Raw genomic sequence first — 18,789 nt, 5'->3', positions numbered from 1 at the left:
CTTACATGCAGTTATGGAGTTTTACAAATCTTTGGTAGCTGTCACAGTTCAGTAATTGTAATTGTAATCAACCAAATAGATAGTTCATCGTCTCTTTATGTATATACGAGGGACATTCAAAATGTTTCCTCACTTTTACAGTATATTTTCGTTGGAAACAGTGATGGCGGGAGGAATAGTAATTGGGCATTACAAAGTTGGTGTCACAAAAGAAGGTGACTATGTAGAAAAGTGATGCAATTTGTTTTTGAAATTCTTATTAAATAGAGTTAAAGTGTGGAAACTTTTTGAACATCCCTCGGAGAAGCTGAAACTAGTCATTATTTAAAGTATACTAACTTTACATAGGAGAATGATGTGTCACACGTTAGAGTATGCAAGTAGGAATTTCACTGTATTCTGTAGACAAAGAAAATAATAACCATATAAACCTATTACCATATTTGTATGTACATTATAATAATAAATTAATGTATTTACTGGGAAGACAGTATTTTTGAGTCTCTCTTCGTCTGCCTGTGGTTTTGGGCTTTATTCTAAATGAATCACTGTCTCTCCTAGTGTATGTAAACATGAACGTTATCCTCGGTTTCTTGTACGTACAGCATGTTTTCACTGTTATGTTTCTGTGTTAAAAGCCTTTGTTTTTACTTTATCTTCTCCATAATCACTAGATCTGTTTACATTTAAACCAAAGAAAACAATATTGTCTTTTCACAACTGCCTGAAGTTTTGAGAATCAATGTCTAATGATTCAGGCTTAGGTTCAGAAGCCAAACTAACAAGAAATGTGCCCTCACAAAATGTTTGATTCTTTTGATATCATCCCAAGACTAGGATATCAAACATTCCAAATTGCTCTCCTAAAAAGTTGATCAGTGATGACATCATAAGTCACATCAACAAATATTATATGACAGCAACCAGCCTAACAACAGGTAAATAAAATGGACAAATATTTACAAATATAAATACGAACTGCAACATGGAATCTCAAAATGGTGAATGCTGAATGTTACCGTCATAGCATGAAAGCATTATAAATTGGTTCTTAGATTCACATGGTGAATATGATGCACAAACAAAAAATAATAAGGTGTATGAAAAAATTATTACATTATACATAATACATTAGAATGAAATCTTATTTCATAATAACCATTTTTGCAAAAATATGGCAGCATTTTATTTCATTTTTACTTCATAATTTTTTGCCTGGTGTTTCTGAGTCCAGGGTTTAAGTCCCAGCCTGTTCTGTAGCTGTGTGCATTTTGTAAATTTTTGTATGTTAATATCAGTTCCCTCTCACTTTTAGGTTAGGTTAATTGGTGACTCAGGTTTCTCCCACATTGGTCATCTGCTTCTTTGTCCTTCTCTTTATTTATACACCTCATGAAGTAATTTTCTAAAGTTTGATTCTCCACAGATAACTAATAAAATCATTTAAAGTGAACATTGTGTGTTGTAAGTTTGAAAATAAACATTTTCTCATAGAAACAAAAAAATAAAAAAATAGAAATGTTTATAATTTTATATAAAGAGAGCAAAACATAAAACTGGACTTCTGAGTGGCACAGTGCAAAGCCTTTCAGGAGCAGTTTGATTGTCCTTCCTGCGATCTAACAGTAACATGTTTATAATTAATAAACTTAACATCCTTTTGCCCACTTTAAATCTGTTTTCCCTCCCCTATTTCAGCCCCTTTTTTGTTACTAACATTACTGATTATTTCTTGTTTCAGCTATTTGTACAAGAATGAAATCCAATCAATTGACAGGCAAGCATTTAAGGGACTTGTCTCTCTAGAGCAACTGTAAGTGCTTTTTGCCTTCTGTGTCCTAATGCCTACCCTTTGCACCATAGATTGTGTTGTTTATGTCTGCATGTCTGCCTGTTAAGATAAGATGTGCTTTTCTTGCAAGTACTCCATATGTGACATTTTAGGGAGCATATTTCACAGTAATTCTATGATTTCTCCTCAAGTGCTACACTGGCTTGCGAATGCTTTTAGTTTGTTTGTTCCAATTTAATGATAGAAATTATTTGGTTGTTTTTTACAAGGTTCTGAGGAATGAATTGAATGTATCAATTAAAATATGAGACCAATGTAAGGAAAAAAAAAATAACTGATAACTATTAAATATAATTTATTTTCATATTAGCAGGGTATTCCAATTTCCGTGTTCATTTATGCTTTCAGAAGCAATAAGTAACATGGTTTACAGTGCTTTTTATTATCTAACTTTTATTCCTTCTCTTGCTTATGACTCATTCTTAGCCCTGCTGCATGCAGTAAGGTAACAAACACATCCTCAGACTATAAGCAGAAGAGTCTAAAAAGAATAGGACAGAGGAGACATCCCAGTGTAACATCAGCCCCCAAACAAAAAATATGATCAAGACTGATGTGCAGTCGTTGTCTGACAACACGTAAGGCTCTGGTGTGTTTCTAGTTATAAGTAAATCCTTGTATTTGCCTGTGGAATCCAATCATCCCAAAGTACAGAAACATTTGTCATAAATTTATAGCCTAAAAATGGATCAAAATTGTATTCAGTTTTGATCATTACAATACGCAGATAACAAAGCTTTTAAAGAAATTATCATTTCAAATTTGGAACGTAGATCTTGTACAACTTAGTTACCCTAGCCACTATATTTGTCACTTGCTTAGGTTTAAACTATGGATTAATATTGTGGACAAAATTAATTAAGTAAAAATACAAATGAATAAATTTATTGTGAAATGTGACAATAGAGGAAGAGCAACAAAATGATATGAGAGTGTAAATAATTAAATGTCACTAAATATGTGCATTTTGTTGTGCATTTCTTTATTTAATTGTTTCTTCAATTGTTTTATTCATTGACACTGCACGCCACATGAAATAAGCCCTTCACAATATGTTTTATTTCTTTGCATACAGTACTTAATTATTTATTTTTGTCTGAAAAATGCCTTTGTCACCAGCATCAATAAGTATACAGTTCATAATTAAAATCTTTATACTGCTTTGCCAAGTTCCACAAACTATTACCACTGCACTCTCCAAATACAAATGTTTGTAATGTTTGTATTCAGTTCAGTTAATTTACTTATTTTCTGACCTGCTTGAGCTAATCTTGGATGCTGGGAGGCTAGCTTGCTCCAGTGTTGTTCCATTCAAGGCTTACACTGACTGTAGCCACAGTGCCAGTGTATTCCAGAGCACACCTAAACGCCTATATTCATACATAGCGAGTTAATTTATAGAACATAACCTGTTCGTCTTTAGATGGACAGATATTAAGAAAACAATACACAGAGGGTGCCCATTGCTCTATTCCAACCTGGGGCTGTGACGCAGAAGCATCATCTAATCATACTTTGTAATAAGTTGTTTATTCTATTTCTTAAAGCATGTGCATTCCTCATGTACAAAAAGCACTTTTCTATTTCAGAAACTAAAAAAGAATACATAAAACATTAGCTTTTGAGCGTATATGTTACAGGTAAAGCCAGAAATTGGATAAACCTGGCAGTACTCAAAGATATTACCCAGGTATAGTTAGAAATTCATATGTTATTCCAGCTTTACCCAGGTCTTCTGGAAAATGCAAGCTTTACCTGAGTAATGCTTGGTTTATCCAATTTTTGGGCTTTACCCCTAATATATATAAACCAAAAAATTAAAGAGAAATTTTGATATGAATGAAAATTAACAACTGTAAAAAGAGTTGTATACACTGAAAAACTGGCAGTTTTAAATGAACTCTTACAATACTTCAGTAACCCTTACAAGTGTATATTCGGTGACAAATGTGGTGTTTATGAACTTAGGACATTGACAAATGTGTTAAAATGTAAAAAACAAATGTTTTATCATCTGTGTAATTCAAAGTATACTTTTGCAATATACTGTCAATTTCCTGAAATAAGTATTTCGCTTTATAGTTTAATTGTTTATACCCTTCAAAGTGTTAGAATTTCCTTTTGCTTTCTTTTTTATTGTATAGTGGAAATTCTTTCTTTTGTTTAGAACTGTTTGGGTTATGTTTTATGTTACTTATTTTTAGAATATAAAATCATTAGCTTAGAGTGACTACAGGCACAGATTGTTAGGCTGAGTCAGATAATGATTCAGATTTTTGTGATTGTGGGGTGATGTCTCACTGCTTTTAGTCTTGACCTCTCTTCACACTGCCTGTTTACTGTAAATCATGTCAATAACTTCTAAATGGAAAGAAGTGCAAGGGCCTGAATCCCGCAGTCTGCTCATTAGATCACTGTGACAGTCAGCTTGGCAGGAGGTATTTCCAGTTTGGCAGCCAGCTGCTAATAAGAAGAAGCAGCATGCAGTTTTTTACAATTATCCCATCATAATGCACCTACTCTATTTAGGGGATTGAGTCTGTGAAAAAAGATATATTATAATACTATAATGTGCAATTTTATGTTTCAATTTGTTTTGTAACTATGGTATCATAAAAGAAAATCGTTTAGAAGCAGATATTCAGCATGCATTAGCTGATAACAACAGTGAAGTACAATCTGGCTAAGCCAAAATGAGTGTTTTCTTGTATGTTCAATAGTATGTCCCAGCATAGCATGCGGTGATGTGACATAATCACATTTTCGTTAGGAAAGGCATGTACTTGTTGACATACTGTTACAACTAGACTCAGAATTATTAAGTAGAAATGTTTATTGTCACTGTTCCTAGTCGTACATTTCATTTTTTTTAAGTTATAGTTATGATTGGTGCAACCTTTAAGACCACCACATTGTTGAGAAAATCAGGTCATGCAGTTCAGTCTGTCTTATGTGTTTGGATATGTAGTAGAGTTGACGCACAGTTTTATTTCATGTATCTAGACAAGTTGTAAATATGGGGTTTCTGCAATACAATGCAACATTGCTTTTCATAGTGAACAGGTCAGAACCAACAATGGTGCCAACATGTAAATAATGAAAGGTATAACTAATACTGTATTTTTTCCTGTTATTTGCAAGCTAAAAGTACCTGTGAATAGAGAAAAGATAAAATTGTTGCAAACTACCCATTCATTTATATTGTTTTTCAAAAACAGTGAAATACCCGGATAAAAGTTTAAACACACACGCACACACATATACTGTATATATACTAGAGGGGCAAGCCCCCCTGGCACCTTTGGTGCCCAACCCCCAGATGCAGCCAGTCTGCCACTCACGCTGTGAAGAGGGGGGCTGAACGCACCCCAAGGAGACGCGGTCGCTCCTCTGAAACCCCCTCTTAAATGGTGATACAATGGCAAACAAATACAGTATTTTTTTACCTCCTCTTTGCTCAGACAGCTGCTGGATTGCTGCTGCTGCTGTACCGCATGATCTGCATCTTGTGCGGCGCTTTGAACATTTAAAAGCCTGTACAGCAGCTGTCCTACTCTTTGTCTTTTATTTCCATCCCCGGGCATGGTTAAATCTTTTGGCACTCTTGGTTAAGGCTCATCTCGTGAGATGTGAGTTCCTGATATTTTCTAGCTTATAATTTAAAAACGGAATAAGAATCTGAAAATCTAACAACATCACATTAAAGTTCTGAAAAAATTCTGAAAAGAATGATACAAAACATTTATATGTAGGTTTTAAAATAAGCCCTATTTAAAGTGTGACAAAAAACATCACATAATATTGTTGCACAAAATCTTGTACTTTTAGGCTTAGGATTTTATATAGAGAGAGAGTAGATATATATAGAAATGTGTACAGTTATGAGGAGGTTCCAGTTCCATCTGAATTATAAGGCAGGAAATGCAGTACAGAAAAGAAAGATGCTTAAAAGTTTGAACAGATCACTTGATCAACATGGTTGCGTTACTGAGAACTTGTGAGCTTATTTACAAGATTTGATTAGTGTGATAGGTCATTTAGTGAAATCACAGGCAATATGTGTGTATATTTTAATTTATTTTGAGGCCTAATGTAGAAGGTCTATAAACAAGAGAGAATGCCAAAGGAGTGGAGGAACAGTGTGATTGTAACCGTTTATAAGGAGAAGAACAATCTCCAGAACTGTAGAAACTATAAAGGGATAAAGCTGATGTCACATAAAATGAAAATTTGGGAAAGGGTTATAGAGAAAAGGTTAAGGGAAGAGACCACCATAGGGAGGAGCAATTTAGTTTTATACCAGGGAAAGTTACAAGTGATGCAGTCCTTGCATTGAGACAGCTCATAGAATTTGAACTACTGTAAAGTGGGAGAAATATTTAAGAAAGTACAGGAAACCAGATTGAAGTGGTATGGATTTGACGAGAAGAGACAATGAATATGTCAGCAAAAGGCAAAAGATTGTTGGGAATGGAAATACAGGGGAAAAGAAAGTGAGGGAGGCCAAAGTGGAGGTGGATGGATAAAGTAAAAGAATATCTAATGTAAAAGGCCTTGATTGGCAAGGAGGTACAGGACCGAGCTAAATGAAGAAGGTTGATCCAGGATATCAACCTCACATAAGTGGGAAAAGATGAAGAGGAAGAAGAAGAAGAATTTTATTTTGCTTCTTATAAACAGTGCATTGCTGCCTCATGCCCAAATTAAAATATCACTAAAACCTAAAAGTATACATCTTTTACCAGCTCAATAGTGTTTTAAGTAAGAGGCTATTATTAAACAATACATTTAGTTAAGAATGCTTCCCAAACACACTTCTTTTCTGTCTCTTAAGAATTCATAACAAATATACTGTGTCCCATTTTACTCCTGAAAATTGAAATGGCATATCACTTGTATCATTTTTGTAAATAACACCTGTGAAGTACATCATTATTCATCCTGCCAGATAATTAAAGGCACTGGATAAACTGTTGCCATGGCCTGTCATTTTTTTACATTAAAGATATCAACCTAGTAACAGCTGCACTAAGTTGGGTGAGTCCTGCTTGCCTTTATGAGGTCAGCAAAACTGCAAAGGCATTTGCAGTTGAATACACAGCCACAATCAGCACTATGATAGATGAGATGCAGGTTGTATCTTAGTGATTAAATCACATTAATAATAAAAATATATTTTTTTATTTTTTTAAATACTTAACTGACATGCACTCCTAAACGCTATATTTTCAGTATCTTGTTTTCCTTAAAGAATGACATCACTTCACATCTGTTTTTTGTTACATGACTAACATAACGTAAGTTGTATGCCTACATTAATTTAAGGGAACTTGGTGTTAGTAAATGTCTGTATGGCACACACATGGGCAATTATACGACTTTTCCATGATTCCTACTTTGTTTTATTCAGCCATACCAGATTGTATTCTGTCCATTTCATTATTTCTTTAGCTGACTTTGGCAGAGTAATTATACTGTATGTAGTGCAGAACTGGGCCAGGAAAAACACCTTTAAAAATAGACATTTATTCTGCATAATATAATTGAATTTCATGATTATTGGACTTTAATGCCTGATCACAGATATATGATTTAGCTTAAATTTCTTAATTTTTCTATTTACAAGTTTTACATACTGTAAATAAATAGACATAACATAAAAAATGTAATTTTTTTGTATAGGCTAATAAAATATTCATGTGGCATGTATATATTGTTTGTTATTGAAAAACATATTATCCGATTTTTCTTCTTTTTTTTTTTTCTCCATCATATCTTTTTGGTAACTTTATACAAGCCTCTGTAAGAGGTTTAATCAAAATGCCTAGCCTAAGTGAGCCTAAATGTAATTCAATAATGAAGATCAGAGGCCAAAAATAAAAATATAGATCTCCTCCCAGATCTGGACCAGGGCACTGAACTCCTGAACAGTCTGAGGTGCAACCTAGCAGCATTGAATAGACCAAAACATAGATATTTCCTCCCCAGACATCACTGACCCACCACCAAACCTGTCATGCTGAATCATGTACAGGCAGCATAACAATCTCCATGTCTTCTCAGGAGCCTTTCACATTTGTAACATGTGCTTAGGGTGAACCTGTTCTCATCTGTGAAAAGCACAGGGTGCCAGTGGTGGACCTGCCAATTCTGGTATTCTATGGCAAATGCCAGTCGAGGTCCAGCGCACCGGGCAGTGATCACATGGCTGATTAGAGGACATTGGGCCCTCAGGCCACCCTCATGAAGTCTGTTTCTGATTGTTTTGTCAGAGACATTCACACCAGTGGCCTGCTGGAGGCCATTTTGTAGGGCTCTGACAGTGCTTATCCTGTTCCTGCTTGCCCAAAGGAGCAGATACCGGTCCTGCTGATGGGTTAAGGACCTTCTACGGCCCTGTCCAGCTCTCCTAGAGTTAACTTCCTGTCTCCTGGAATCTCCTCAATGCTTTTGAGACTGTGCTGGGAGACACAGCAAACCTTCTGGCAATGGCACGTATTGATGTGCCATCCTGGAGAAGTCACACTTTCTGTGCAACCTCTGTAGGGTCCAGGTATCACCTCATACTACCAGTAGTGACACTGACAGTAGCCAAATGCAAAACTAGTGAAAAAACAGTCAGAAAAGATGAGGAAGGAAAAATGTCAGTGGCCTCCACCTGTTAAACCATTCCTGTTTTGGGGGTCGTCTCATTGTTGCCCCTCTAGTGCACCTGTGGTTAATTTCATTAACACCAAAGCAGCTGAAACTGATGAACAACCCCCTCTGCTACTTAACTTACCGGATCAATATCCTAGAGGTTTTATTGACATGATACTATACTCTGATTAAAAAGTGTTCCTTTAATAATATATATGTTACTGGCAAAGTATGAAAAGCTGGCATTCTATAGAATACCTAGGCATTGTATATAATGGCTGGAATTTTTAGGCAATGTATGAAATATGAGAATTATTACACACTTTCCCTAGGCATTGTATATAATACCTAGGCATTCTATAGAATGACAAATGCTATTTAGGCAAAGTATGAAAAAAGGTCCTGATAAGGCTATTATATAATTGACGTGCATTCCTCAAAAATACAAATGTTACTCTGAAAAAAATAATGAGAGTGCAATTAAAAAAAAAATATTCAAAATACGTAAAGAAAAATGAAAGTTGTACAAAACAAAATTTATGCCTTTTTTATTAAGGGAAACAAAATTTTCATATAAAAAATAAGAAATTAAAATTAACCTACTTGTTGCAATATGGTAGGCTTGAATGACATTTTGAATTACATTTCATTACATTTTTTAAGCAATGACATTCCATATTTTGGCACTTTGTTTTACACACACATTTGACGATTCCTTGGCCGCTTCCACTGGACTGAGCAATTGCAACTGACCGGAGAGGAATTCATGGTCAGGAATATCTTCAATTCTAAGCAAGTTCTTAGGGCATAAAGTGAATTGTGATTTCGCATATACTTGTTTTAAAATTCCTTCAGAAGTTCCAAGTCAGTAGAAACCATCCTCTGTCACACTCATTACAACTGCCAATATATTGCGTGAATCACCTTCATGGAGCACAGTAAAAAAACAAATTTTTTTTTAACTAATTTAAGTAAAATTGCATATTTTGACACTCCCGAACAAAACGCAAAGTGCAACTGACAAATTCTAAGCCTGAGGCGCACGTTAAAAGTCACGTGCCTTGCCACTTGATATTCAAAACGAATCAGAGATGTATTTCATACTTTGCCGGTTTCTCATTTGGCATTCTATAGAATGCCTAGGAAATGTGTGAAATATTAATCGTTTCATACATTGCCGGCTAGTTTTGGGCATTATATACAATGCCTAGGCATTCTATAGAATACTGGCTTTCAAACTTTGCCGGTAACATATATATTGTGGAACCTGACCTGGACACAGACAGACGGACATCGTTTGAGATCACCACACACATGTTTATTTACAATATATTTACAATAAAGTGCACAACCCAGTGCCTCAGCACCAATCACCCCAAAAGTCCAGGCCTCTTCCTTAATGCCCTGTCCTTTCTTCAGGCTGCCTCCTGCCTCTCTTCACAAGCTCTGTCCACTTCCACCTGACTCCAGCCTCAAGTGGAGGGAGGCGGCCCCTTTTATATCTACCCGGATGTGCTCCAGGTGCCCTCCAGTAATCTTCCGCTGGCACTCCCCTGTGGGTGCCCCTGATACTCTTCCCCCCAGCACACTTCAGGGTGTGGCGGAAGTGCTGCGGTCCAGGGTTCTCCAGGCATTGGCGCGCCCCCTGGCGGTGACCACGGGCCCCTACAGGGTTGCACCCGTGGTCCCCAACACAACCAGGGTGGTCGCCCCCTCGTGGTCTGGAGGAGGCGTAAGCCCTCCTCCGGTCCTCTTGGGCGTCCTGGCTGAGTACCACCCCCAGCCATGTGCCACAATATATATATATATATATACTAATAAAAGGCAAAGCCCTCACTGACTGACTGACTGACTCACTGACTCATCACTAATTCTCCAACTTCCCGTATAGGTAGAAGGCTGAAATTTGGCAGGCTCATTCCTTACAGCTTCCTTACAAAAGTTGGGCAGGTTTCATTTCGAAATTCTACGCGTAATGGTCATAACTGGAAGCTATTTATCTCCATATACTGTAATGGAGTTGAGCTGGATGGCCGCGGGGGGCGGAGTTTCGTGTGACATCATCACGCCTCCTATGTAATCACGTGAACTGACTGTCAACGCAGTACGTAGAAAACAAGGAAGAGCTCCAAAAAGCGCTGAAGAAAACATGCATTAGCATTTCAATCTTATGGTACCATCTAAATACAAAACATGTTACAGCAAAACTGTGTTTGCTGTTAGCACTAGCAATAGCAGTTTGAGTACCAACAAAAGGTGTCGACAGCCCAAACCTGATGAAATGACTGGCTTCAGGACCAAAATTAGTAAGTCAACATCGGTCAAACACATACAAGCATATTCATGAGTGCAACTACTTCGAAAACAAAGCACGGTGTAAACCTAAAGTTTAAATTAAGTTCATAGACAGGCTGCCACTGGCGTTTGTCATGCCCACAGCTAATGCGGGATACAAATTTAATGAGAAGACGCAGGATATAAACGAGAGTTTTGATCACTTTGTAACTTGTAATAATAACGTAACATGATTGACAATGTAATTGTTTTGTCATTGTCATGAGTGTTGCTGGCATATACAAAGTATATATATATATATAAATATATACATACATACATGTGTACATATATACACACACACATATACTATGGGGTGCCAAACAGGCAAATAAATTGATTTTGTGAATATATAAAGTTGGCGTCAGAATATATAAAGTCAAAACTGGGAGCGGCAGCCTGTCTATGAACTCAATTTAAACTTTAGGTTTACACAGTGCTTTGTTTCCGAAGTAGCAGCACTCATGAATATGGTTGTAAATGTCAGTCGCTCGCTTCTTATTGTTTCGCTGCCTTCTCAATTATATAATGCATGTTTTCTTCAGCGCTTTTTGGAGCTCTTCCTGGTTTTCTACGTACTGCGTTGATAGTCAGTTCACATGATTACATTGGAAGGCGTGATGATGTCACACGAAACTCCGCCCCCCCACGGCCATCCAGCTCAACTCCATTACAGTATATGGAGAAAAATAGCTTCCAGTTATGACCATTACGCGTAGAATTTCCAAATGAAACCTGCCCAACTTTTGTAAGTAAGCTGTAAGGAATGAGCCTGCCAAATTTGAGCCTTCTACCTATACGGGAAGTTGGAGAATTAGTGATGAGTCAGTGAGTGAGTCAGTGAGTCAGTCAGTGAGGGCTTTGCCTTTTATTAGTATAGATTTATTTATATAGATATATAGATATGACAACAACACTCATGTCAAAGACAAAACAATTACATTAACAATCATGTTACGTTATTAAAATGTTTCCTTTTCTTTTTCATTACTTCTTTAACACACTACTTCTCCGCTGTGAAGCGCAGGCATTTTGCTAGTATATATATATATATATATATATATATACACACACAGGTAAAATTCCATTACAACGAAATTTTCATTACAACAAAGTATTTTTATGGTCCTGACAGTTTCCCCATATGACATGAGTTTATAGAAATCTCGTTACTACGAAATCCATTCAGCAGATATTTTCATTACAACGAAATGCCCAAAAGACTTCCAAATGCTTGAATGAATCATCCACAGAGTAGTTAGTTCTGTGGTCGCAGCTCAGTTGTGCACAACAATCCCTAAACAGAAACATTGTAAAAAAATGTTCTTTCTTCGTACTTTCCTTGTACTTTTTTTTTTTGCTGTTTTTGTTTTTGGTGGTTTTCAGTGACACCTTTTGCCTCTTGCTCATCAACATTTGAAAAACATCTATTGGAATTTAACTCATTGTCACCCTCCTATAGGAATGCCAGACACGAATAAACGATTAACAATTCATATTAGGGAAAAAAACTTTACATTTTTGCAGCTCTCGATTCTGACAAAAAGAAAAAAGACGTTGCGAGTGAATTCAAAATTTCGCCCTTGATACTGTCAACTTTCTTAAAAAAGACTGAGCAAAAAAAGAAGGAAAATTTCGGGTTGCAAACATATGCGACCTGCTGCATTTGAAGACATTAAAAAAGCTGTTTTTATGTGGTTTAGTGATGCTCGTTCAGTTGAGAAACCTCACAATATGAGGAAGAAGAAAAGGATGATTCGGCTACTGATTGATAACTGTGCTGCCCAAAACATGCTTCCGCATTTAGATAATGTTCGCGTTGAATTCCTCGCACCCAATTGCACAGCAGTGCTTCAGCCATTGGCATGACTTGTAGACAGGAGAAGATTAAAAGTAATGCGAAAGAAGCTGTTGAAATGATTGCAAAATCCTGGATGCAAGTTAAAGTAAGCACTATAGTGACAAATACAGAATCTGAAATTTTCATTACAACGAAATACTTTTTAGGTCCCTGGCAGTTTGTTGTAATGGAAGTTTACCTGTACTGTATATATATGTATACAGTATATATGTATGTACTGTATATTGTAAAGGGCAGCCCTGACACAGACAGATGTAGGGCACAAGTTCAAAGCACACAGGGCTAAAATTTTCTTTATTCTCCCCTCGTGGAGAACGTCTCTTTCTTTGTTTTTAAAAGGTCGGATGTGGACCATTATGTTCACATGTGTGAATACTGTTTCTATACTACTGGATAATACTGCAAGCCAAGTTGTACTTGTTTCATATTTTTTTTCAATACTTTGCAATGTACCTGGGTACTGTGCAATAGTGTGATGAAATGAATTTATTCTTGACATTTCCACTTTAATCTTGATGCTTATGACAAGAATAATGTCGACATTTTGACTTTATTCTCGACATACAGTTTTTTTTTTTTCACTGTGTCCGTATTTTTTTTTCTTCACCATTGTCCTAATACGATTCCGTAGGGCTATACCACAAATAATATTATAAATGCAAGTTTCAGTTTTATTATTTATGTATATAGCTTAGCTTGAAGCAAGGTCCATATTAATGCAATTTGCCTTAATGATGGTTCAGTTGGTAAAGATGTCATCACCAAGATGCACTTGTTTTTAGGAGGGGTTTTCCAAGGAGCATCTGTATCCTCTAGGGGTGCGATGAGCACCCGAGCTCACAATATATATATATATATATATTTTTTTTGGCAGGTTATGCTTCGGCTTTTTAACGCACTGGTAACACCTCATCTGGAGTAATGTGTGCAGTTTTAGAGGAGCAACTAGGCTGATTCCAGGATTGTAAAGGGATGAATTCTATGGAAAAATTAAAAAAGAGCTGAGCCTTTTCAGTTTAAGCAAAAGAAGATTAAGAGGAGACATGAATGAATAAATGAATAAAATTGTGAAAAGAATTAGTATAGTTGATCAAGACTGTTAGAAATAAGTTCATCAAGAACACGGGGACACAGTTGGAAACTTGTTAAGGGTAAATTTTGCACATAGCTTAGATTTTTAATAACTTATAGAACCATAGACAGATGGAATTAGTTACCAAGTAGTGTGGTAGCCAGTAGAAATTTAGGGAACTTCAAAACTATACTTGAAATTATTTTGGAAGAATTAAGTGGATATGACTATCAAGCTTTGTTGGGCTGACTGGTTTGTTCTCTTCTAGATTGTTCTAATGTTCTAATAAGACTGGAGTTTTGCCTGCTTCTGTCTGTGTATGATCTCCTAGTCTATTAAGAACGCCTACCGTTTTCAGTTTAGTTCTTACTTCTTCCATTATTCCATTGCACCATTGGTGTAGAATATATTGTTTATCTTAGTATATAAGTCCCCTTTTTGATCTTTCTTGCATTAATTGTATCTTCACCACAGCATTGAAAAAAACTGTATTATGTCATGCATTGTTGATGCTAGAATACCCTCTACATTGCTGTTTAATCATCACACTGCTGTCTCTGATATACTGTTCAAGTGACAAAAGAATTACAATATGCTGGAGTTTTTGGAACATGTTGCTTCAAGATGTTGTCTGTGTTATATGGCTTAAGGTTCACTTCTGTTCAATGTTTGTATGTTGCCATTGGGTTTACTTGATTTTCAGCCACTTCTTATGTTCTACCTTCATATTGTATATATAAGTCACTCCCAAATGCATAAAATGTAGACAAACTCACTGCATGTCTCACTGATATCAATGTAAGGATGTCTGGTAAGTTCCTGTAAATGAAATTAACTGACAAAGCTGAATTTTAAGACCACTAGCTTAACTCCTTTTTACCGGATCATAGGTCTTACAAACTTCACTCACTTACTTTCCCTCCAGCCTAGGAGTCATTCTTAACAGTAGTAGATTGCTTGTCTTTTTAGGAATGGTGCACAAATGCTATGTTGTGCCTTCATCATTCCTTAGTTGGTGTAGTTCTGTTTACTTTTTCTTTCACAATGAAATTTACTAATACTAATCTACTTACATCAGCACATCCTGTGATTGTTGACTGTTTTATAATGGTCTATAAAAGACCTGAGATCCTCAGACACCTGCCTTCTGATTTTTTCAAAGCCTTATTATGCAACTCTTGGGGAATGCTTATTTAGATTTATCGTCCTTTCTCTATTCAATACTCCTATTAGGTCTCTGTGTAAAACTTCATCAATGTTACTATTTAAATCATGACCACATTTTAATTGTCTGTATCTGTCACTGATAATTTTCTTATTGGCTCATTTGTAAATTAACTGACAAGTCAATCTCCACTGTCAGTTTGTGTTGTTTTTAGGGTCATTATTTTGTAAATCATTATATACTAAATAAAACATACTGTGCTTCATCTTTTATGCTACAGTACTCTATAATGGTGTGTTCTGTAAAGAATGTTACATTAAGTAAAGACTGACTGATTAATTAATGTGCTAAAGGGTTATGTCTCCTCCCTACACACTTCCATTTGTATGCCCTGAAATGCCTCTACCAAACACTTTGTGGTGCCCTGGCAAGAGTTATTCTGGGCAGTCATATGTTACAGAGGGCTTGTATGTTTAGGCAGCATATTGAGTTCATTCAGGACACATTGCCTGAGTCCTTATTGCTTGAGCTTTTGACGTCTTTCCAGGATGAAGTTTCATCTCTGTGTAATGTATTTTGTTTTTAGTTATTTTACTTTATTTACTAACTTAAGTTTTAGTGTGACGGGTCTGTTGTTTCCATCCATATGATGTTTTGCGTTGTACCATAGTAGTTAATGCTGCTGCCTTTCAACTCCAGGCGACTGAGTTGAAATCCTGGTATGCTCCGTGGTTCTACATTGGTTTCTACGAGTGTTATGGTGTACCAACCACATCAGCAGAACATGGAATTTAATTTATTTGTGAATTTAAATTTGGTTGGTGTGGCCAAGTGTGTCCTGGCCGGTTCTTGTCATGTGTTCAGTTATGTTGAAATGGTCTTTTTCTTGGGCGATCCTGAGTTAGATTTAACAGGGTTGAAAATGAATACATGAAGTAATATGTTTTTTTGGTTGACAATGGCTGCTTCATATTAATAATCCTTGTTTGTAAGGAAGTAAAATTGTTAGGTTTGAAGAAACAATGGGAGGTCTGAAAATTGAAATTCACACAGAGAACCATAGACACATGGCATATGTTACCAATTAGTGTGGTAGACTTTAGGGACCTTCAAAAGTAGACTTGATGTTTTTTTGGAAGAATTGAGTCGATAGGACTGGTGAGCTTTGTTGGGCTGAATGGCCTGTTCTCATCTGGCCTGCTTTAATGTTCTAATGTCAGTAATTGGCTTCATGGCTGCTTTGTGACCACAATCTTTATTGACTTTTTTGTGATTAATTGTATATTGAATATTAGGGGGAGTACTGACCTAATAGAGTTGTTCCTATAGGACTTAGACTTCAGTGATGCAAAGAGAATCCCTCCTAGAGAGTTAAGGGACACAATGGAGGATTCTTATATCTAACCATGGGACAGTAAAGACCAAACAAATTCAAGGCTCAGTGATAGTATTACATGTAAGGTAGAGATAGGCATCAAACCTACTTTGAATTGGTGTTGCATGTATACGATTGGGCCTTGTGACATTACTTGCCTTTTTAACTTTTTGATTTCTAGCTACATACTTTTGCTAGTTGTTATGTAAACCTGTACTTTTTGTGGCAATAAGAATTACAAAGATGGATCTACCTTTATTTTTCTATCGGCTGTTTTTGCCCCTTCAAGCACAGTGTAGCTCTCTGTTTCTCCAGAAAACACTGTTTTTATGGTGAGGCTTATCTTACTAATAGAACAGAAGTAGGATTGCAGTTACAAGCAGATGTCTGGTAGCTTACTGATTGTGGCCATATTTAATCTGCTAACATGTTCACAACAGTAAACAAGTTGCAGAGACTTTATAACTTATCAGTAATTGTATATTAACTGGTCTAGACTTACAAATAAGAAAGCATGCAAGAAGAACAGAAGTTTTTGGAGGAAGTCAATGATTGTTAAAATAATATGTTAAAGCACAAACAAGTAGGGAAACTTGTCTTGATGTAGTATTCTGTAATAACCAGGATAGGATTCAGGTAATAAATGTGGGGATAGATATGATTGAACCATTACGGTCTACTGACCACAGTGTAGTAGACTTCATAGTGTTTTGGCAGTGTGCATATTCAAACATTTTAGCAGGACAAATTTTAAGCACATAGGGCAAGGGTTAAATTGGATAAACTGGGATAAGCTTTTAAATATTGGGACTGTCGATGAGCTGTGGGTCAGGTTTAATAGTGTTTCATGTATAATGCAGGACAAATGTATACCAAAATTTAGATGTAAGAAATGACATAGAAGTCTCTGGTGGATAAATATAGAGCTAATAAAGTACTGTAGTTATAAAGGAAAAAACAGTATGCTGTGTGTGGTATAACACTAATAAGCACTAACTGTACTGAATATGAATGAGATTGTGAGAGCAATATTTAAAAGGGATATTAGGAAACCTAATAGGCAGTTGGAGAGAAAAATTGCAGAAAAGGCAAAAGGTGGCCGTAACAGATTTTTTCAATAATTTACCGGTAAAAGAATGGCCAAGAAAAGGTGAAAAGTATTAGGAATGGTAAATATGATCTAGCAAATGCTTTAAAGTTGCCTTTTATTGAAAAGTATATGTGTGACAACATCAATTACCTTCCAAAAGTAACAGCGACTACTATGGATTTAGGATTTGGAGATTGAAGAGTGAGAAGTAGTGATTAGATTAAATAGGTCAAAATCTGACAAGCTGCCAGAAAAACATAACATTTATCCCAGTGAGCTTAAGGAAGTTAGTAATTACATATATAAACAGTTAACCTAGATTTATCGAAAATCTCTGCACAATGTTTTCAAATTCCTAAAGATTGTAAGCTACCAGATGTTATCACATTATATAAACAGATGATTGGACTTTTCCAAGTGACTATAAGTCAGTAAGCATAAACGTGCATTATAGGTCAATTAATGGACACAAATCTTTAGGACAAGATCAAGAAGCACCTGTAAAGAACAAGTGTATTACAAATAGTCAGTATGGGTTCAGACAGGGAAGGTCCTGTTTCACTAATACAGTATGCTGGATTCTGTGAGGAAGCAGCAAAAGTATATGACAAAAAGTGGGGCACATTAAAATTTATCTTAATTTTCAGAAGGCTTTTGATAAGGTACCACATGAAAAGTTAGTGATGAAACTGCAACAACTGGGAATTTAAGGTGCATTGTGTAGGATGGTAAAAAATTAGCGCGCACACAGAAAGCAAATGGTTATGGTGAGGAGAACTTTCTCAGAATTAGATGGTGTTAAAAGTGATGTCTCTCATGGATCAGTGCTGGGGGCACTACTGTTTTTAATATACAGTACATAAATGGTTTGGACAAGAATATAATCAATAAGCTGGTTAAGTAGGCAGAAGAAACCATGGGCAGGGCAGATGTTACAAAGGCACCTGGACAGCTTACAGATTTGAGCAGATTTACAGCAGTTGAAATTCAGTGTAATTAAATGTAAAGTAGTATAGGGTGGTCCAGATCTAATTATGCAATTTTCATTACACTATAACTTATTAAGTTTATTACAAAGAAAATCACCTGAAAAATCCTGGATCATTGAGAATTGTGTGAACTGACGACATGAAGAATCGTCTTTGTGCCGAACTGGAATCGTCCCCGCATAAATCAAAGTCATCCAAACGATCTGGATCTGCATAATTAGATCTGGACCACCCTGTACATGTGTGATTTGAATATATAGGGTGATCCAAAAGGAAGTACCACATTTCAAATGTTTATTCTAGCAAAACGCTACAAGATAAAATAAATTTCATTATGACACAAGAAAGGTTATACAAAGCAGATTTTTTTTACTGTATTTTAAAAATGATGTCTTCAAGGTGGTGGCCATCA

General features: G+C 36.0%; 1 protein-coding gene across 2 annotated transcripts in view; it reads left to right on the top strand.

Annotated features, from left to right (window-relative positions):
* Positions 1–18,789, top strand: part of LOC120526008 (peroxidasin) — a 221,394-nt gene that overhangs the window by 118,295 nt on the left and 84,310 nt on the right. Inside the window, exon 4 of one of the 2 annotated variants that reach the window (XM_039748809.1) lies at positions 1,742–1,813. The exons of the other annotated variant lie outside the window; for it this stretch is intronic. Coding sequence (XP_039604743.1) covers positions 1,742–1,813 — 72 coding nt within the window. The remainder of the gene's footprint in view (positions 1–1,741; positions 1,814–18,789) is intronic. 2 annotated transcript variants of the gene reach the window in all.

The sequence above is a fragment of the Polypterus senegalus genome, chromosome 3, assembly GCF_016835505.1.
Source record: "Polypterus senegalus isolate Bchr_013 chromosome 3, ASM1683550v1, whole genome shotgun sequence".
Classification (NCBI taxonomy): Eukaryota; Metazoa; Chordata; class Cladistia; order Polypteriformes; family Polypteridae; genus Polypterus; species Polypterus senegalus.
The sequence above is the reverse complement of the archived record's forward strand: the minus strand, read 5'-3'. Positions and strand labels throughout refer to the sequence as shown.